This window comes from Pleuronectes platessa, chromosome 2 (assembly GCF_947347685.1).
Source record: "Pleuronectes platessa chromosome 2, fPlePla1.1, whole genome shotgun sequence".
Classification (NCBI taxonomy): Eukaryota; Metazoa; Chordata; class Actinopteri; order Pleuronectiformes; family Pleuronectidae; genus Pleuronectes; species Pleuronectes platessa.
In genome coordinates this window covers 12,302,258-12,324,212 of record NC_070627.1, presented here as the reverse complement: position 1 = coordinate 12,324,212, position 21,955 = coordinate 12,302,258, and the positions used below count along the sequence as shown (strand labels likewise).

At 43.9% G+C, this 21,955-nt stretch overlaps 1 protein-coding gene across 1 annotated transcript in view; it reads left to right on the top strand.

The window, feature by feature from the left end:
- sema3fa (sema domain, immunoglobulin domain (Ig), short basic domain, secreted, (semaphorin) 3Fa) overlaps nucleotides 1-21,955 on the top strand; it is a 49,724-nt gene that overhangs the window by 25,460 nt on the left and 2,309 nt on the right. The window contains exons 3-12 of the mRNA XM_053446094.1: nucleotides 4,198-4,358; nucleotides 4,475-4,537; nucleotides 7,281-7,400; nucleotides 8,963-9,052; nucleotides 10,039-10,132; nucleotides 11,621-11,740; nucleotides 13,113-13,252; nucleotides 15,214-15,328; nucleotides 20,891-20,960; nucleotides 21,684-21,828. Coding sequence (XP_053302069.1) covers nucleotides 4,198-4,358; nucleotides 4,475-4,537; nucleotides 7,281-7,400; nucleotides 8,963-9,052; nucleotides 10,039-10,132; nucleotides 11,621-11,740; nucleotides 13,113-13,252; nucleotides 15,214-15,328; nucleotides 20,891-20,960; nucleotides 21,684-21,828 — 1,118 coding nt within the window. The remainder of the gene's footprint in view (nucleotides 1-4,197; nucleotides 4,359-4,474; nucleotides 4,538-7,280; nucleotides 7,401-8,962; nucleotides 9,053-10,038; nucleotides 10,133-11,620; nucleotides 11,741-13,112; nucleotides 13,253-15,213; nucleotides 15,329-20,890; nucleotides 20,961-21,683; nucleotides 21,829-21,955) is intronic.

Below are 21,955 nucleotides of genomic sequence, written 5' to 3'. Positions count from 1 at the left end.
ATAGGGATGGTGTGATGAGCATGTGCACACATGACAGTCACCAACACGGTTTCTCCTCTTTTGGCCAGACCTGGCTTCTTATTACCAGAACAATATAACCAGTGATCATCAAAATGCAGACCACCATGAAAAGATGTTTCCTTTTCTTCTTTATCAAATGATTTTCATCAAGCACACGCAGCCCCAGACATCTTTTCCATTATTTCCCGCCAAACATCTTTTCTGTTATTTGTCAGTGGTCTCCCATTTTAATTTTTGAGAACATAAAACTGAACCGTGTTGCAAGTGGTGGTTTTGTAATGATAAGTTGTCCAAACCACAATTGAATATAATTCCAACCATGTCACTTCTCTAAAGTGAGAAGATAATTATTCCATTTTCAATTGTGCGATCTGCCATTAAAGAAATGTAATTATTGCATGCTGCACAGTAATCCCTTCAGACTGAAAAAACTCTCCTGCAGCTCACGGTTCTTTGGACCCTTTGCTGGTTTGACTTCTTCATGCATCATGTGGCCCCAGTGAAATCAATATGGTCATTTCTTAAGGTCATCTCTACAACTGGTAGATATCGATCCAGGGATTCTGAATGATAGACTGAGACTAGAAGAGAGACAGAGAAAGATGACGGGCTGTCAGGCATTTGAAGCTGTAACTGATAACGTTTTTTGATTAATGTTAAATGTTAAGATTATCTGTCTGTCTGTCCATCTGGTGCGTCTCGTCTATCTGCCTCTCCAGGCTACCTGAGCTTTGCGGTGACCTAGCCGCTGTCAGACGTGTGACAGCCAGTCACCACCAGTATGCTCCCGTTCAGATGCCCCATGAGTGCAGGAGTGATAAATGTGGGATGTCAGCTGGTGACTGTCCCTGAAGCTCCAATATCGTTTGAAGTGGTTGTTCCACAGGAGCTTCTAGTCTGCTGAGTGGTTGACGAGGAGACAAGTATAGAAAAAAAGAAAAGATGTACGCTGATTTAAGTTGCTCTCCATTTCTTTATGTCCATGCATCGAATTTGCATTTGCGCTCATAGGTGCGTAATATGAGCTTCCACTGGCTGGCTGTCACCACCTGCACCCTTTGTCCTCTGTTTAGTCCTGCCAGGTTGATATGGCAAAATCCATGTTCAGTGTGGTAATATCATTTATAGATGGATATAAAAGCAACATCTCCTTGAGCAGCTACTTTAAAATACTGTTTATATGTTTACAGTACAAACCATACAACAAAAATCAACTTCTCTTATTAAAAAAGTCAGAAATACCAACAACGGTGACATGATTTCATGCTGCATAGGTGAAACAGTTACTGATTTTATTATAAACCAAGGAGAAATTCACAATGCTTAGTATTACTACTACTAATAACGATAATTGAATGATCACAGAGTGTGCATCCGTCACAATGCTATTCTAATTCTAATCTTAAAAAGGTCAAAAAGTCAATAACAGTTGATAGCAGTGCAAATTAAAGTGTGAATGGAATTATTTTGGGGCTTTTTGAGTTCAGTAACATTTGCTGAAAACCTTATCAGTGAAAAACATCAGGCTCGGGTTCGGACACAGAACCCCAAATGCATGACAGGCTTGGTTCGTTTTCTCTCAGCCTCGGTCAGGTTCACTGCACTGCCTGTGGTTGCATGTGATTGATTACAGAAGAAACTCCTTCAAATCAAAGCAGCTTCAATAAGCATCACTTCCTGTGAATCCCTCTTGTGAAGCTGGGCAGTTTGAATCATGCCCAGAAATGGCAGAATCTGCCACCGATGATGAATTATGTTATACAGAGAGATATTTATAGAATCTGAGTACCACTGTTTAAAAATAAAACTACAGCCATAAATGGTAAAAATAGTTCCCAACATGGGGTTTAATTTGACAAAATAATATTTTGATCTTTAATGTGAAACATAAACTGCTGTGATAAATTTCCTTGGATTTTAAGACAAGTTTCCATGGAATCGTTTATTTTAACTGATCACAACAACATTTTGCAAGACAATATCCCATTATTTCACCACAATATGACTCCACTGAAGGTAAATTAAACCAGGACCCACGACACATTTCTGTCCATGCGTGGGAACAAGCTTTACAGAATATTCTGCAGGGAACTTATGAGAATTACATGGGTGACAGCCACGTCTATTCCTGTTTACTCCCTTATCCACTCCACCGACTCCACCGAGGGCCGTGATGCTGCACCGTGACAGCAGCATTTCACAGCTCCGGAAGGAGCTCAGCTCACCAGCGGCTCAGAAGCTTTCAGCCAGAGGATTCATGTCAGTATTTCAACATGTCCTGTGCAGGTGGTAAACATCGTGCTGCCTTTTTATTCCGAGTAAAAACAACAAGTTCGCACCTGGATGAGGGAAGCTGCTGTAGCTGATGGAGCGAGTCTTTCTCTTCGTCAGTGACGCGCAGACTCGGTTAAAGAAAACAGTAGAGCTGTTTGTCTGGTCCCGTTGAAGTGGAACATGAACAGGTCCTCTATCAGGAACCCCGGTTTTCTCTGTAAATAGAACAGCACAAGTGCAGGCTTAACCATCTCCAGCTCCACTTTCCCAAGCGCAGTTTGAGAGGGAGCAGGAGAAAGAGGGAGACCTATCGGATTCGCTAACAGCTCGGGAGGTAATGGGAGGACCGGGAGAAAAAAGCTGCTTTCTGTACACCAGATCTCCACTTATCTCCCCTCGCACACCGGGTGTAACCTACACTCACACACACACACACCAGTGAATTGCCCTCAGCAGCATGTGAGCCATCTGAGAGCTGTTTGATTTCCAAATAGTTTGGGAAGCACTGATACGGAGGAAAGGAAGCGGCAGCGTTGTGTATGATGTGAGACTTTAAGCGCGTGGGGGGGGGGCTTGACCTGACGACTAGAGATATAATGAAGGAAATCAACTCTTTCACGTCTCCATGTAATTGGGGAGAAAAAATGTGAATGAGGTCCAGGGTCAAACTCTCAGGTCCAGAACATTATCTTCATCTGACCTTTTTGTAATAGAAGCCATGTTGTACTTCAGTCTACATGACTCTTTACCGGTGTCATGACCGATCCACTGCTTTTCTATTGCCATTTAGCTCTGAGTCCCGTCTCCTTAAATATATAATATGTCAAAAATTCGCTTCACCTTTGTTATACATTTTGTTGACTTGTGTTCTTACAGTATCCAAATGTTTCCAACAATTTTCACCAGCAGAGAAATCCAGTATTGTATTCAAGGTTGTTAATGGCATCATATCTACTTTACCCACGGTTTTGCTCGTCTCTGATGTCTTCCGGTGTAAATGGTGTTTGACACACTGCTAGCTAGTCAGCGGTGTTTTCCCTCTACTGTTTGTATTGGCCACTCGTAAGGGATCAAGTTTATTCACTGCTGTTTGATACTTGACCTCATCCTTTGACCTGATTTGCTCCTGAGTTGTGTCGGGTAGATTTTCATCAGCAATGGTTGTGAAGACAACATCTCCCATGATCCCACGCTGCTCCACGATGTCATCAAACTAGGTCTTTTGTTAGTGTTTTCATTGAGAGACCCCTAGCGACCGAAGCTAAATATTTAATGATGATTTAAATAAGAATTGCAACCTTTCCCAATCTTGACCCAAAGCTCTTTCGTTAACCCAACTGCAGATGGGACTCGAACATGCGATATGGAGCCTGGTCACCAGTGAGACGCTCATCAGCTGTGTACTCCCACCATTCACCCCAATAGGCTCCTGCCAATTTAGATTAGATTTCCACTGTATTCCCTGCTACAGTTTAGTTGTATGTAAACATCATTTCTTGAAGACAGGGTTGGTTTCACTTGTTGTGTCGTTGCTTGTGTTAAGTCTGTCATTCCCTGATGGAGCCGGCCCATGAGCCCGTAATTGCCGGTTGTAACTGGGATGCTGGGAGGAAAAGTGAACGGCCTCTTTAATTGATTTAACAGAGTCTGATAGTAGGTGCATCATTAACATAGAAGAGCCCCTCTAGCACAGACATGTTGAAGGAACTTTGGCAAAAAGAAGAGCATCTCTGGGCCAAACATGATCTGCTACACATCTCCTGTGACTGTCTGTGGCTTCTCAGTTCCCAGTTTTATTTTGTGTGTTTTTTTTCTACTTGAGTCTCACAGCACTAACAAAAGTATTTATTTCCCCCACTCTCTCTCTCTCTCTCTCTCTCTTTTTCTGCCTTATTTACGCAGAGCTGAAGTCCACTGGCACTGCTCACCACTTCTCCTTTTTGCTGAACTCGACCGACTATCGTATCCTCCGCATGGACGAGGACCATGACCGCATGTATGTGGGCAGCAAAGATTACATCCTCTCTCTGGATCTGCACGACATCAACAAGGAGCCGCTCATAGTAAGAAACGTCCCACAAAGAAACAGAACAGAACTGGATCGGCTCAACTCAAGTTTACAGCTAACCGGTATTCCCCCCCCCCCCCCCCTCTCTCTCTCTCTCTCTCTCTCTGTCAGATCCACTGGCCTGTTGTCCCGCAGAGAAAGACTGAATGTGTGTTGTCAGGAAAAGACACTAATGTAAGTATTCACACAATGTGATGTAGAATTAGAAGATGTACTGTGCAATGAATGTTTATTTAAGACCAAGTACAAGTGTCAGTGTCTCTTCATTGTGAAGGGGGGGGGGGGGGAGAGAGATGGTATCAGACTTTGGCCTGTTGCCTGCGTTAACATGAAGAACTTGGACCATCACCAATAAAGAAATACTGCAGCGAGCACAGGGTTCTCCTTGCTGCTTATTTCATAACTTTTAGAATTTTCCTCGAAATATTAAAAATTTCTCATTGAACGACTCGAACTTTCAGATTTTTGTTTCATTCAATATTCCCCTAATACTTGATTCTAATAAAAATTAACTACTGCTGTCCTAAAACAAATAATAAAAGTAATAGAATAACCTTAAATATAACAATATTAATAATATTATATAAGTTGTTACTGCTTCTTTATGGTTTACATAATTAAACTGATTATATTTGGGTTTTGGGTTGTTAAATACGATGACATGTCAGGCTATAGGGCTATATTACCCTCGGCCTTCTACCATCACATGGACTGAACAATAAATCAACAAGTCAATGAATCAATGGATACATTGGTCTTTGTAAAAGTAAGCATGCTGTTGCGGCCCTCTGGTCTCCTGCTGGTGACCTCCTGGATGTTTTCACACAAATCTTTTGAGCAATTCTCAGAACCAGTCCGGACGATGAACCAGTAAAAGTCCAGTGCGGCTGTAAACCTGCGTCCAGTGTGACCTGCTGCACGTCCGAAACATGTACTTGAAGCCCTGGTGTAAAACATCTCCACTGTGATTTTCTTCTTGTATATTTCTCGCGGAGGCCACTTCAGATGTGAATGTGGCACCGGGGTCATTGAAGGACATTTTGAACCTCGCCTCTCGTTCACTGTCGCTGCCGCCCTGATTGCTGAGTGCACACAGCTGCCACCAATTACACTGGAGCGGGGGGGGGGGGGGGCCTGGAACGTGCGACACTCGGCCGCCGTCCCTGAAATCTGAAAAAAACGACTTCCACTCACCAACCTAGGCATCGCATACATGACATATATAAATGGATATTCAAGTCATTTAAAATGTATTTTTGCACCATGATTATATTTTTTTCTTTGTTGTCCCGACTTGCCACGGGAAGCTACAGGCCTGTGTGAAGTGTTAATACCATTCACACATCCAGACAAAGGCGGAGTCCCCACCAGGATGAGACGGAAACTCGTCATTGAAATTCATACTAGAACCAGATTTTCATCGTTTGATTTTGATCACACACACACACACACACACACACACACACACACACACACACACACACACACACACACACACACACACTCTCTTCCATGTTGGGGGGTGAGTGCTGCCAGAGGTCGTGGGCACGAGGCTCTTCCTAATAACCCTGCCCTCCCCTGCTGGTAGAGAGTGCAGGCTGCTGTTTATCCAACTGGAATGTTCATTTAATGCGTGTTTGGTGACCCGCGCCTCTCAGGGCCTCTGGCTACGTCGCATTGGCATCTGTATGTTCACGTGTGCATGTGCGAGCCTCCGTGTGTGTGTGTGTGTGTGTGTGTGTGCGTCTGAGGGTGTGGGTGGGTGTGTGTGTGTTTGTGTGTGTTTGTGTGTGTTAAAGGTGGGTTTGAAATTTCATCACTAAAATAAGAAATAAAATTGGCCCCTGCGAGACGTCCTGGCAGCGCGGGCCGCTCTTTAGGGAATGACAGACGATGACAATTCAAAAGCAATTCAAAGGGGATGTCGGTTCAGGCAGGAGGTCAAAGGCAATCATCCCCACTGTGCTCTCCGTGGGGGGGGGCGCTGAATAATACACACAGAGCCCACACGCATAAACACACACCCACACACGCACATCCTCTGACTTGTGCATCTGTCGTGTAGCTAAGATCTGCCAAAGTGGCTCACCCCCCCTCTTTCTTTTATGCCTTGGTACATCCTTTCTTTTTCACCAGCTGTCACTAGCAGCCGACGTGACGGACAAATCTGAGCAGATATCATAAGCCCGTGCATTTTTGTAGATGGAGTTTTGATTCGGGTGGATTGCGTAGCGGCAGAGGCGGACAGCTGGTTGGACAGATCGAGATTAGAAAGCTGCAACCCCGGAAAGCACTGAGCTGTTTCCACCAGCACCGCCTCTTTTGTCCTCCCTCTATAAAACTTGTTTTGTCTGCCTGAATTCTTTGCACTGAAATGAGTGAAATTCTCACTAAGCCACATCAGCGTTGAGATTTTCACGTCTTTGTCATCTTCTACAATAAAAAAAGAACACAAATTGGATATAAAATCCTTCCTAAAGGGCTAAATTTTCACTCAGCAGTGTAATTATGCCTTAACCAAAATGTTTTTCAGTTGTCAAGTCTGACGGAACATTGAATTGGCTCTTTCCCTCAAACCCCCGGCAAACACACTTGACAGCTCAGATCCACTGCTGCTCTCGGTTCCTGCCACATGGTTATATGGTGTTTGGAAACATTCTCCCTCCGACAGTGTGGTCTGGTGTGAAGCCCAGGCCAGGCCGACGCTCCGAGCCAGGGAGCCGAGCTGCCAAACACAGGCGGGCCAGCAGCAGAAATGATAGATGTGACGGTTTTAAGCCAGATAGAGGGGTTACTAACAAGCAGTGGGGCATTTTAGGATTATGTAACCATTTTATTTCATTGGTTTTCATGTTCAGCATCTTTTTTTAAATCCAAGTCTCTAATCCTGCTGGGTGTTTGTGTTGCCCTCCCACAGGGGGAGTGTGGAAACTTCATCCGTCTGATCGAGCCGTGGAACCGGACCCACCTGTATGTGTGCGGGACAGGGGCGTACAACCCCGTGTGCACCTACGTGGACCGAGGACGCAGGTCGCAGGTAACCAAAGACACGGCCAGGCAGCCATGGAGACACTGTGACCTTTTACTCTGAACCATATCTGTCAATCAATCTCGGATCAGGGAGTCTCCTTCTGCTCCTCAGTTTCATGGCCTCTGCTTTTCTTCAGTCATTTTCTGCCTCTTGGTTTTCATTGATTTGTGCTGTTTCACGGTCTGAAGGATTCAGAGGGAGAGAAGAAAGCTCTTGGCCGGTCGGTCTTGATCTCAATTATTACTCTGAAATTGCTGTTGTCGAGGCACCTAACTGCTGCCGCTTACAGAAGTGTGCAGCACCAATCCCCCCCCTCCGCTGGGAATCGCACATTGACAGAATATCGAGAGCTGATGTTGCCTCCTCGTAGACCTCCCTCCCTTCCTCACCTGTTTACACACACTCCGGCCTGTGGCCTGTCTGGCTGAGAGCCTCTGAAAGCCCATCATTACCGATGGAACCTCTCATCCATCATCGGCCTTGTAGCTTACCCCTTCTTCCGCCCCCTTCCTCCGTCCCTCCCTCGCCCCGGCTGGTGATGGCTCACACAGAGCGGCAGCAGCTGCCGGCCCGGGCTGCATGTCCGCACACTTACACTCACCGGTCCCACTGTTTAGTCTCTCGGTTCAAACGGAGGATTCAGGTTTCAATGTAAAGGTCAGTCCGCCTCTTGTCATTCAGCTTCTCCCCGAAGGCCCCAAAGCTATGCTGCTTCACACTGTAAGGATTTTCCGTGGTCAGAGTAGATGTAAACAGAAACCAATTGTTCCGAGATTCTTCCGCTTGGTACGCAGAGGGCTTCACACGTTTTTAGTCCTTAGATGACGCTCCCGTTTTTTTTTCACTCTCTGGAAACATTCTCTTGTTCCACATACACAGCTGTTCACCTGTTTATTCAAAGTCCAGTGAAACTTGACTCAGTACGCAGAACCCTGAACTGGAGAATCCGTTGTTGTCGTGGTCGGCGACTCAACGTGAGCTTTACGGATCACGTGTCCAAATCACAACAAATTCTACGCTGCACCTCGTTTGGCCCTTTACATTACACATCACAAGGGTCAAGCGGATCAGATGAATGGATATGCAATCTAGAGATTACTGGAATTATTAGATAGCTGCTTCAGTCATGTTTGGAGATTACGTGGTAGGTTGAATATCCTAATGAAATGAAATCATTTCAGTATCTTTCACTGAAGTCCCATACTTTAATTTGTTCTGTTCTTCACCTCATTACACTCTTGAAAATTGTTCTCTTCTTTGCTGCATGATTTTTGCATGGACTTTGTTGCTGTTGTGTTTGCACGACACTGAGTCTAATCTAACGTGGCTCCTAAATGACAGATGTCATCCACTAGACTCTGGTTTCACTCGTTTGACATTTTTCTCTCCATTTTTAATAAAACATCGTCCAGTCTACTTTTTTTTTTTTTCCCCAGTCCTTTTTTCCTACTATTTCCTATACATGTTATTGTCCCAGGCATCACCAGTTGATATATTTTTACCACTGATCTAGAATCGAATGTCGGTAACGAGATGGCCCGCTGTGCCATGTCTCTGTTTTTATTTAGGGGTCCCACTTCCTACAGGCATCCCAATCTGGAGGCAGAACGAGTCGGGCAGCAGACTTCAGCACTACGTCAGAGCACTTGGAGGCGAAGGTGGGCAGAAGGGAGATTTTGGAAAGGCTCTTTAGGTCTGACGCTCACCTGGAGAACTTTAGAACTCTCCGTTGAAGTGGGGGATGACCGAGTATAACTAGCATCAACATGTTTACCATGGATATATTTTTCTTTTTTTACCGAGGAACCATTTATACCTCCCCCAGTGGCCTTCAACACAAAAGAGTACTTTATAAATGTGGTATTCCTATTCCTTTGTGTTTATTCTTCATATCTTAGTTCAATTTCCCTTTATTCTGTCAATGGCTGTTAAGAGTGATTTCAAATGTAGACTTACGGTGAAATAACCCCCCCAAAAAAACTGTGAATCACTTGTGCTACCTTCATCAGTTGTCTGGTTTAGCAGTTATTACAGTCTTAAAGTTTATTTAGCTGGTTACAAATGATAACACTTTCATCGCAACACATGTTTTTGAGGTCTTGCTATATAAAAGCTGGGTAACAAATGCAGCTTTGACATTATTCTGCTTCCCTCCACGTATATTTCCAACCTGTCAAGCATCATCAGCCGGCTTTGAAGTGCCCGACTAAACTCGGCGCAGACACTCACCCGATGTTGACACAGATGTTCAAGATGTCCTCTTTCCCTATGAAATAATGGATTCTTGTTCCCGTTTGAGCCACTAACGTGTGCAGCATGGTGGATGAGTTTTTTTGTGGATTGCTCTCAGCGTGTTCCTCCACCTCTCCATCTCACTGATAACCAGTGGTCCTGTGAGAGCGGGTTGTTCAGTGGCTGTAGAGTCACGGCTCGCTCCTCATCGGTGTTAACCAGCTGATCACATCATTAGTTTGATGCTGCTGTGATTCAAAAACTCAAACAAGTTCCTTGTACCTGCTGCAGTAAAATAATAATAATAATAATAATAATAAAGATTAATTCATTTAACACTAAAGCTTTTACCAAGTGAGAAAGGAAAACAAATAAATATGTTAATGTTTTGTCTGAATTCTTTCCATTGCAGGAATATATTTTCCGACTTGAACCTGGTAAAGTGGATTCTGGTAAAGGCAAATGTCCGTATGACCCTAAACTGAACAGCGTCTCAGCTTTGATCAGTAAGTATCTACTCTTTATGTTGTATTTCTCTTTGTACAAAATGTAAGAGCAGCTTTAAAGAGCCCTCTATGGAAAACTAGAGGTTCTGCATGTCATAGGGCTGGGCAATGAAATATTATTTATAGTTAATATAATTTTCACCAATCGTTATAACAAAAGATCAATATATATCATAAAGTTTAAAACCAAAACCTTAACTCAGTCTTTAAACTTAAATAAAGAAACAATAAACAAACATTTATCCTAATATTTATGAGTATCACCTAACATGACTTTTTTTTTTTAAGCTCGATATCATTTTTGGCCATATCTCCCAGCCCCATGACTTAAAAGGATAATTTTTCACTGCATTAACTGTTGGACTTTGTATTATTGAATTTAGTTTTCATGGTGTTTACTTAAATACAATCCATTGTTGGGTGTAGCACCTGTCCAAAGTAGTACAGATTACAAACCACCCACTGTCTTATTGAATTGATTCATTCATGTTTAGTCTTTTTGACAGTGAAAACAATAAACCTTAGGCCCTTTTTGACTAAGCCCATGTCTCTAGGTTGCTTGTTTCTGTCCTAAACATACGCTTCAAGCAGGACATGTTGTTCTCATCAGTCCAGCTCTGGTACAGGTAGTTTTATTTGGTCAGCCTCTGTGGGTGGTCTTCTGCTGTCAGCAGCGTACAGGTGGTCAAGCATGGCTGTTGATAAGTGACCTCCTGCCCTGCATGTGTGTGTGTGTGTGTGTGTGTAGGGTAGGGGGCACAGAGAGCGCCTCTCTCACCTCAGCTCATTTCTAGCTGAACCGAGCAAAACTGTAACACTAAAAAAGAAAAAAACATCAGCTGCAGGTTTTCTTACACAACTGGCAGGGGAGACATGTACCGCACTGACACAACACAGGAAACTGGAATTTCCCTGGTTTAGGCATTAGTGGGATTTTTAACACCACTGTTTCACCAACTGGGTTTTGCTTACCTTACCAAAATGTCACTCCAAGTTTCAGCATATTTTACATGCATGGAAAATAAGGGTCTGGACATTTCTGCACATGCAGATTTGGAATCCAATATCAGGATTTCCTTGACCCCAGTATATGAACCAAGAATCCGACTTGAAACTGTGGGAATACAGCCGTCTTTTCAAGCTACACTGATTGGCTTAATAAGCTTAAGTATGATTACAGTATAATCACAAGGTCGCTGTTTTTAACCCGAATGTGACATTTCTGACTCCCCTGAACAGACTTGGATGAGATGTTGAGGTATGATGTGTTTTCTGGCGCCGTCCTCTCGTCGTGTAGAGTTCATCTCGATCTTTGAACGCCCCATGTCCTCGCCATCAGTCTGATTTTGACATGATGCAACGTTTTTAATCAAGTTTCGCTCACACTCGGTCGACAGCATGTTCTCCACACTGACCTGGAAATTATTTTCATCCTTCATGACGTCAACTCAGAGACACCATTCCTCCTTCTCTCCCTGTGACTGACAGATGGAGAGCTGTACGCGGGAGTCTACATCGACTTCATGGGAACGGACTCTGCTATCTTCCGGACGCTGGGGAAGCAGACAGCCATGAGGACTGATCAGTACAACTCCAGATGGTTGAACGGTAATGTCTCCGCTCACGGCTCGTGCTGCACCCAGCTTCATTCCCTTCCACTCATCCCCGTCCAGTTCATTTTTAATTTATTCCTCAGCTCTGTAAGAACACCGCTTTAATGTCTCAGGCAACAGCCGAGTGCAGCCTCCCCATTACCCGGCAAAATCCTCCGTGCCTAGTCTCCTAGAGTCTTCTAGGAATGCGAGTGTTGATCTTTCCAGCCTGCTCCACATGACCCACTGCTCATTTGACTCGAATCATAAAATGCACTTTTGCTAATTGTGGACTGCACGTCAGCAGAGACCGAAAACAAGGTCAGTAGTGTAGTCCCAGGGTGAAATGACTGAATGTCAATAATGACTCAGAGTAGCCTCTGCTGTCTAATGAACCGTGATTGTCACAGCACTTTGGATTCTGTCGGTTGATGTTTCCAAATCATCCACGGCCTCCCAGACTTTCCTCTGACCCTGTTGCCCTGACAACAGTCCCCTGGTAGTGGTACAACAGAACTGGGACACCTGAGTCCTGCTAATCAGCCATGTGGAATCTCTTTATCCACCCCCTCCCCCAATACATGACCCCCACCCCCCCTCCGGTTTTGGTTTGTCCCCGTTTGGGACCTTGATTGGTCACGGTGGGGAGGGGCGCTCTGTGTTGCGTGTCCAGTGATGACCCAGTAAGTCAGCCAGTGGGAGTGCACTGTGATGCGACACTGAGCGTTGTCACTAGGAAGAAATCCAGCTCCAGACAGTTGTTATAAAAATGCCTCTGCTTCATTCAGCTTATTTCCCAAATTTCAAAAAGATGTGTTTGGCTGAATCTTCATCAATTACAACTGATTTCAGATGTGCGCTGAAGTCCAGACATTTTCGTGAAATTTGCCAGAAGGGCTGTGTGTGAGAACACAAACATCTGAGTCAGCTGCTCACGATATCTTCTGGAACTTTTCCCCGCCAGCCTCCTAGTAACATGTCAGAATGCAGCAGGAAAATATCAGGAAAGTTCACAGCGAGGAAAGGACAAGAAACAGAAAAGACCCAAAAGAGGCACCATACATGTGGAATAGGCCAAAGAAGAGTCAAAGTAGAGAGACAAAGGGATATCAGAGCTTTTGGCAATAATGTTAGTAATAACAATAAATGCTTGCTTTTAATGATTTCTGCTGTAAATGCTCCTTCCTGACACTTGTTCTTGAACACCATCAGATCTGTATTTCTATAAATGATAGTTAATGTAATGTAAAGGTAAAGTTAGCTGCAGGCCCCTTTCAGACTTGATGAACTGTGGATTCGAGCGGCCCTCTGCTCTCACATTTGGACGCAGAGGAACATGTGCTGCACAGCTACTAAAGCTCTCTCCATCCATCTCTTCTCTCCTGCAGATCCCACATTCATCCACGCACACCTCATCCCAGACAGCGCCGAGAAGAATGATGACAAGCTCTACTTTTTCTTCCGCGAGAAAGCCTCTGAGATGGGCCAGAGTCCCATGACCCAGTCCAGGATAGGGCGGATCTGCCTGGTGAGTTATCACGCTCCCGGTCGGCAAACCTCATGTTGCTCATCACCAGTGAAAGGTTTATATGTCTCCATAATGGTTAGTTACAGTCTGTGTCCTGTTTCCTTGTCTCTTAGAGGAGCAGACAGAAAGCCCCCCCATTATCCCCAGTAACGGCTAGAAACTGCTGAACAGAAAAAAAATCACACTCCACCAAATCCCCAGTCAGGAAACTAGATATTCGCTCTTTGCCTCGACAGCTCGCTTTGGGAAGGATTCTGTTATTTCTGTTCCTCTGGATGAAATGTTTGAGTGGTGGAGTTTACTTTAGCCCACATCTGTGTGCATGCATAGACATACATACAAAGCTGAGCTGTGTTTACTCAGTGATGTAGCTGATGTGGCCTGAGGCACTGGTTTTCACCGGAGACGCACAGAAAAAAAAAAACACTGTCAAAAACGTTCAAGTCATCTCAACATGGACTCCAGAAAAGCTCAGGATGCTCCTGTGTTTGTTAGATGCATCCTGAAAGTATGTAATTTACAAGGTGGATACTAAACCAGAATAAGAGTCTTTAGCCCTGGGGGCAGCTCAGTGAGGCTTTATTTAGGAACAGCACCGCCTTAGATCAGCTTGATTACAATGTGGACCTATAGCAGGTATAATGTTATGTTTTCTTAGTTTAGTCTGTGTTAGCATTTATTCTTCTGCAGTAAATACAACATGCTGCTGCGGCTAATTTCAATGTCATGAATTAGCTTGTTTTTGGCCATAAACCAAATTATTAGGCAAACAGACAGTTTTAAACTGACGATGAAGTTTGACGGAACCAAATCTTTTCATAAGTCATTCACTTGACATACGGAGCACCTGTGGGTTCACTGCGATTTAGTTATTTGTTATTAGCATTACTAGACAAACCCTTTAATGTTTCTTTATCTTGCAGTTTTTTCCTGTTGCCATCATGCATCATGGTATTTTCATTATAAGTGCACAAGTCTGGAGTCATCTGTATCCGTGCATTTTGCCTCTGCAAAGTAACTGGTTCTGAAGGAATTAGACAGTGCCACACTGCATCCTTTACTTATTATAAAACCATGCCTATTGCTGTAGTACTGGATCTATATAGTTCAAAGTAAAATTCGATAAGCTGATCCATACTGCAGGGAGAAGTTGGGTGGAATGGGCTACATATGGTTCAGAAGTAATATAAGAAAGGTATTGCGAGGTTACTTGCAATAGTAATCATCAGAAATATTCCCACCATAATCCTTCAGGGGTAAATTCATCATGGTGGCACTCAAGGAAAAGTCAGGGATCGCAAAATGCACACAAAAAAAAAAAGTATCAAGATATGAACAAACATTTGTGCCATTGTTAATGGACATATGTATCTGAACAAGTGAAAATGTTCACCTGCTGGTGAACGATCACCTTTATAATGTATCTCCATGTATCCAACTTGACTAGCCGCTCCATCAACGATGTATTTCCCTTCTTAGAACCACAAGTGTGAACATATTGGTGGAGTTAGACAAACAGTCAGAAGATTATCTAAATCAGTTTGACTTCATCCTCTGGGGACCATGAATGGCTTTTTATTTCAATCCATGTTATAAATGTGGAAACAATATGGACCAATTCCAATAAACAGATCAACTGATATTTCCATCCCCAAAAGCCTACATTAAATAAAGATAGTCTCGATTTCTTCGCCCCGTGCAGCTCCTCTGGACTCCGAAGTCTGTCGAGTTCCAACTCATGAATCATTTTCCCAGGGCTCCAGTGTCTACCTCCGTAGTAGACGTTGGCTGAACCTCCCTAGCAGATGGGCCAAGCCGAATCACAGCGCTGATCTTTACTGAAACAGGCCCAACAACAACACTTAGTCCGGACGGTTGTTTCAAACAGCTGCTGGTCAGACGCTGGCCGGCCTGTCGGTGTGGAGGTGGATGAATGACTACTGTGTGTCTCTGCTGCACAGAATGACGACGGTGGACACTGCTGCCTGGTCAACAAGTGGAGCACGTTTCTGAAGGCTCGACTCATCTGCTCGGTGCCTGGACCGGACGGCATTGAGACGCACTTTGATGAACTGAGTGAGTTGACATTGTTATTCCTCTTTAAATCCCTCTAAACACATTCTGCATGTGAAGACGCAGAGTCTGTTGGCGAAGGACGAGATTTTAGGGCCTGACGCCAACTGATTTCCATTTGTTTGGCCAATCACGTTGGAGCAGGCTTCAGTTGCTGAAGGTAAACTGTCCATATGGAGAGAAAAAGCCCCCTAACTTTTTCCATTTATCTTTAGTCATACGCACATAGCATTGTAAGAGATTAGCCAAAATGTTGCATGGACCTTAAACATCTGCAGAAAGTATCAATTTTTTGTTTGGACAAGCGTTCGACTCGTGTGATAAAAGAAGCTTTGAAAAAAAGTAAAAGGCAAACAGATGATGGAGTCTTGGCCCAGATATCTGTTATAAGGACCTCTGCCCCTAGAGGCTAATTTGTTTTCAGGCACCAGCTGATTGGCTCAGAGATTGTCGCTTTTTCACACCCTCCCTCCGTATCTGACCCTTTTGTCTGTTAACGCTCTAATCAACATTTACCAACTGAAACACGACACATTTTTAAAACTTTCTCACAAAAGTCAAATAACAATCACTTAATGTGACGTTTCGCAGATACATTTCTACGAGTCTTTGAACCTTTAACACATCTGCATGGAGTTAGAATCATGGCTCCTAATGAGCTCGTCTCTGATTTGACGGGAAAGAAAAAACTTGGCAGAAGGAAAGTGAGAATTCTTACATGAGCGTGTAACGAGAGCGGTGCAGAACGAGTCTCTCCAGATGGACTTCATGTTGACAGACTCCGTATCCACAACTTTCTCTTTGGTAGAGTTCTCTTCACATTGAGCAGCTTACCGTGCCGTACGCCTCCGCTCGTGTGCAAAGGTACTGGTAAGAATCCGAGGGAAGCTGCGGCTTTAGATTAAGGTATCACTGACACATGCATGTTAATCTCGACATGTGTATTCCTTTGAGCATTAACATGGCTCTAATACTGTAGGTGCCACCCTGAAGAGTTTCTATCCTTCGTGATGATCGCTCTGCTTCCTTCAGCAGTTTTTTTTTTGTACACGTTTTATTGCGTTTCTTTTTTTCCCAGCAAACGGACGTCTTCTTGTACTTCTATCTTAGTGAGGACACTAGTTGGCATATTGCACTTCCTAGCCCCTCACCCTAACCTTAACCTCAACTAAATGTAGAATCCTTATCTTAACCCAAAGTTAACTTAAACCTAATTCTAACATTAATTCTAAAAGAAAATCTTAACCCTCAAAAAATGTGGTCAGGCCAAAATGTCCTTATTTTGAGGTCCCCACAAAGAACACGTACAAGTACACACACAGGACACACACACATACACAAGCAATGAGCAGCTGGGATCAGTCCGACCCCTGTTGATCATCCGGGCCTGTCCATCACTCACAGGACTGACAGGATTAAAGCCGGGATTTGTAGTAATCTTGAAATTACAGTGACTGTTGGTATAAGCAGCAGATTTTTGACGACTTCTCAAAAGTGTGTTCTCATTTATTCACACACATTTTCACTATATGGAGGAATCTGCATCATCACATTATGCAAGTTAATATTTACTTTGAGTCGTCTGACTTTCCCTGAATCCTGCTGACGAGATGGACTGGAGTTAATCTCAAATGAATGAGTTTTAAGCCTTCTGGGAAGCAGCTGTTTCAAGAAACGACACGAAGGACTCACAAAATAAAGACAACGAGTATGGAGAGTATGGAAGTGGTTGAAATGGTTGGTTGACATTTCAATATTTATAAATGGGCCCAACAGCACCAGTTTAAGAAAATAAGGACTTTGAACTACAGTGTCATTACAAATTGTTATGAGACTAATAATTATGTGAAAATGAACAAAGACAGACAAATGCAGATTGATTGCATGCCCTTATATCTCTTCTCCCTTCTGCACAACTCAATCAAACATTATTTTTATGGCACATTTCGTTTAAGTTAGTGCAGTTCAAACTGCTGATATAGTACGGAAGGATTTTAAGAGCTGTAACAATAAAAAAAATTGTTTTTAATATAAAATATTTGACTGGCTGACCCGTGCCCACCTCCTATTTAAGATGGCCTCTAATCATCTAAAAATGTTTGCTTGATGAAGGTCCAGCACCAAAATGTCCCAGCAGCAGCAAAATAAATCACTGATTGCAAGTTGGACAATGCGCTGGAGCCCTTTCCTCTCTCTCTCTCTCTCCTACGCACCTGATCTGACAAACGGAGATGCAAACCATTCTTTAGTTCTCGAGTCGTAATGCAAAATATGAAATAAAAGTTAATAACCTCAGATAAAACGCAGACTAATAAAATTACCGTACATATAAACCAGACATAGGTGCAATAAATGAATGCTTGTAAACCACACTTATTAAAAAGCCAGGCTACAGAGGTTTCAATCCTTTCGCGTTTCCAGCGTTCAACGCTTCCGGCTGCTCTCGGTTCAGTGTTCCAGCAGTAGAGGCTGTGATGGTCGGCTTCATACGTTTCCTATTATTGTCCAGTTTCAACAGTATTTATTCAGATTTGGTGCATTTACTGTAATCCTGTGAATCAAACCGAGATATGAGCTGAGTGCATTAAAACATCCTTTATTCATAATGACAAGGTTTTGCTAGTTGCAGATTTTGCATTAACAGCGGTCGGTGTCAGTCGGTCCACTGCTGTGAGTGCTGCTGTACTGTCAGTCCATGCACAGCGCAGCGGGTCAGCTGCTGCCTCAGTGCAGATGAGCACTCGTGGTGAGGTCACTGCGAGTCCGCTGGCGTCCCACAGCTCTGTGGTCGGCCTCCCCCTCGACCACAGAGCGTCTGGTGGAGATGTGTTCTGTCTCCTGCTGGTCCTGCTGGAGCCCAGCAGAGGCATCAGAGTGGCTGCGCGAGGACTCATGGGAGAGAGCGAAGTACATGCAGATGGTGGAACAGAGGAGAAAGCATTCAGTGTGTCAGCCAGGGAGAGGAGGATTATACAGACAGAGTGAAAACAACACATATAGACGCAGGAGGGATGAAAATGTCTGCCAGACAAAAGCAGAGAATAAATGCGTGGGCGGTCAAGTTTATTGCCGGTTCTGAAATGTAATTATGGAGTGAGACTTTTGATTTCATTGAGTTATTTTCATGCTCTCCCTTTCGTCCACAAATCCCTGAACCTGAATTCTTAATGACGAAGTTGAAGAAGGTACTTTTCTGTTGCTTTTCTCTGTAATCACTCTGAGTGGACATTTACAACAACATATTTTGGGCGCCTGTCTCTCAGAGTGGGCATCAAGGAGATAATCATATACAATCTGTTTGAATTTGACAGTCCTGGCTCCATCCTGGGACTCTTCATTCCCCCTTCCTCCTTAGTTTCCTCACGGCACCTTATTTATCCCCGGTCTTTGTGCTCCCAGCAGCCGGAGACGTTTCTCTGCTGATGAGATGTTACGAGAGCTTCACAGACTCTGATCCGTCTGATCTGACACATGAGAAACAAAAGTTGCTGTGACGCAACTCGATCTCGACTGATTTATGTCTTTTCTCCTTCGCTGCTCTGGAGCCGGGAGGTCTTGTCAAACTGGCGTCAGAGGGGTTATGAATTTCTACCCTCGTTTGCCAAAAGTTGATTTTAGCCTCAGTGTGCTGCCATTACCTGTCATTTTTATACCTCGACATGTTAGGGGGGGTTGTTGTTCTTTTGAGATTTTTAAATCAAAAGCAGGTTTGTGGATCTTGCAGCTTTGCGTTGTCAGAAGTGACTTCTTTAAACAAGCCACGTGAATTGAAGCTTCCTCCTGTTTATTTTGTGTGCGCTACAGACAACGCCAAGGGTACGAGGATCAGTGTTTCACGTAACTGACGCTCAGCATTTTGTTCTTTGACGTGCCGCCTCTCGGGCTCATTCAGGTGATATGTGAGAGATAAATACAGTATGTGAGCGGTGGCTCTGTGTCCTTGCTGTGGTGTGTCACATTAGTAGCTCGACAGATAACCATGAAAAGGTTCTCGGGTTATAAAAGGAGCGGATCCGATTCCATGCCTGTTCATTGTAATTGGTATTTTTCCAAAGAATTTCGCTGTCGGTAATTATTGTGCCTAACTGTTCAAGGCCATTTGAAACAAGTGATCCGTGATCTTTTCTCTGTAGTTTTTCCATTAATGCAAAGCAATGAATGGTCCTGTGTGTCCGAGTGCGGATGAGGTGTTATTCTACTCAAACCTGTCTCATTTAAATTAATTTCACTTTTCCTCGCACTTTCCTCTCCTTAAGTCATCAGAGGATATGCAGGGTTAACAACAGCTCTGCCCTGTACAGTCATTGGATGCATATGGCTCCTATTAGAGCCGTGTTTGACCGGAGATCTCCATTTCACGTCTATTCCCCGCTGAGACAGGTTAGTTTCAGCCCGTCTCAGGACGAGTCTGAATTCCGGATCTGTGGTAACCACAGCTCTGAGGCCCCCCCCCCCCCACGTAGGAAGCAAAAAGTCTCCATATGTTAAAGTGAAAATGACTTCAGGTCGGAACCAGGTGGGAGCTAATAAATTCCCATGATGGTCAAATACCAGACTCAGACATGAATATTTACTTTTCTGCTCATTCATCGTGGGACTGTTATTGTGCTTCTGTAGAGAGAAAGCATTTTTTTGTCTATTCAACATATTCACTCAAGTATTGCACTCATGGACACATTTTGAGGTACTTGTACATTTTTCCATTTTCTAGTGCTAGTGCCCTGTCCATTCTAAACCTGCCTGTTATAGAACGGGCTGTTTGTTTGGCCTGGTTACATCTTCTCTTTCTGAAACTGAAAAAGTGACCTGCAGTAATTGAGCCCTGGCAAATAAAGGCCTGCTGCAGGACTCGGTCCACAGAACCGTGAAGCTGCACACAGAGCTGTTCACCTGTTTATTCAAAGCTCAGCAGAGCTCGACTCGGTGTGGAGGACCTGGAGAGTCAGTTGCTGTTGTCGTGAACTTGCTGTTGTCGTGATTGACAGTTGTGTTGATGAGTTCCAGACACTGGTCGTTGCAGTTTTGGGGTTTTAGATACTAATGCTTGTTAAAGCACCTGTACAAGCTGTTTTTCTTTGGACCCCTTACTAAAATAAAACAGAGTTGAGGTCAAATCCATAGTCTGTTATTTTCACACACACAAAAAAATATAGTGAAAACATGAACATGAGCAGCAGAGCTTTTCTGTTTTCACATCACACCAATCATCTCACGACCTGTCAGATTTATCATGTGCCCCTTTGGAGGGGAATAAATGACCATGCATAGGAAACACTACTCCAAACTACTTAACTGTATACAAAGTAGATACAAAATACGTGTGTATATGATATATACAGTGTCATATATATTTATAATCATAATATCAATATAAATCACATTGGACATTTTCTGAACTTTTATTTGGATATTTGAGTAACATTTTGAAGCCAGACTTACTATTGTAATAGTGTATTTTTAAATTCTCTTCTTGTAACTTTTATTAAAAAAAGGATCTAACTACTTCCTCCTTGACAGTTTTTTTCGTGGCTTATTACTAATGACTACAAATGTGTTTCTCATCAGGGGATGTTTATATCCAGCCAACTCAAGACACCAAGAATCCTGTCATCTACGGAGTCTTCTCAGTGTCGGGGTGAGTGACTGACAGCTTTATTTAAACTCTCAAATAACTTTCTTGCAGTTTGGAGGGAAGGTGTTTTTATTATTCGTTTGTCGCTCCGCCTGAAGGTGTCAGCTCCCTCTGATATTGAAATGCTGTGTTGCGTATGGCCTGTCAGACGCGACAGAAAGCGAATCTGGGGGGGGGCTCCTCTGAGAGACTGACTGAGCCTCTGCGGTTCCTTATAGGTCAGATTTGATAGCAAATTGTCACTCAGCACAAAGCATTCAAATTCAAGGCAGCCCACCAGACGTGTAAATGGAGATCCTGAGTGCACACGCGCACGGAGTCATAATAAACACGTCTTGATTAATGTATTTGAGAAACAAATATTGTCTCCGTTTCCTTCCTGTCCTCGGGCACCAGGCCCATGTTCAGCCCCAGCTGATAAAAACACATGTGGCGCTAATGATAGAGGCCCATGACAGGAGTAGCAAACATGGTCCACCCACCGCGCTCCGGCGACTCTCTGCAGTGCGTGGGTGTTTGTGTGTCCGTGTATCAGACAGCTCGACTCCATCCCCGTCGCTCTGAGAGTGTGTGTTTGTGCGTCAGAATGTTTCAGTGTCGTTTCCCTCTAAGAGCCCGGGCTGAGTACGTGGGAAGGAAGTGGATTGTAGCAGCCACAGAGAGGCACCCACAGTAATTATCTTTGGGAGAGTGAGTTAATCTGTCTCCCTGTGTTCTCTCCTCCAGCGCCGTCTTTAAAGGCTCGGCGGTGTGCGTGTACTCCATGGCCGACATCCGCATGGTGTTCCACGGGCCCTTCGCCCACAAGGAAGGGCCCAACTACCAGTGGGTGGCGTACCAGGGGAAGATCCCCTACCCACGGCCTGGCACTGTGAGTTATACACAACAAAGAAATTTACGAAAGCACCTTTTCTCTCATTTAAAAGGAAAACTCTCTGTCAGCGTTTTTTCCCTGCAGAAGGAATTTGGTAAATTACAGGTTTGTCATTTATAGCTGT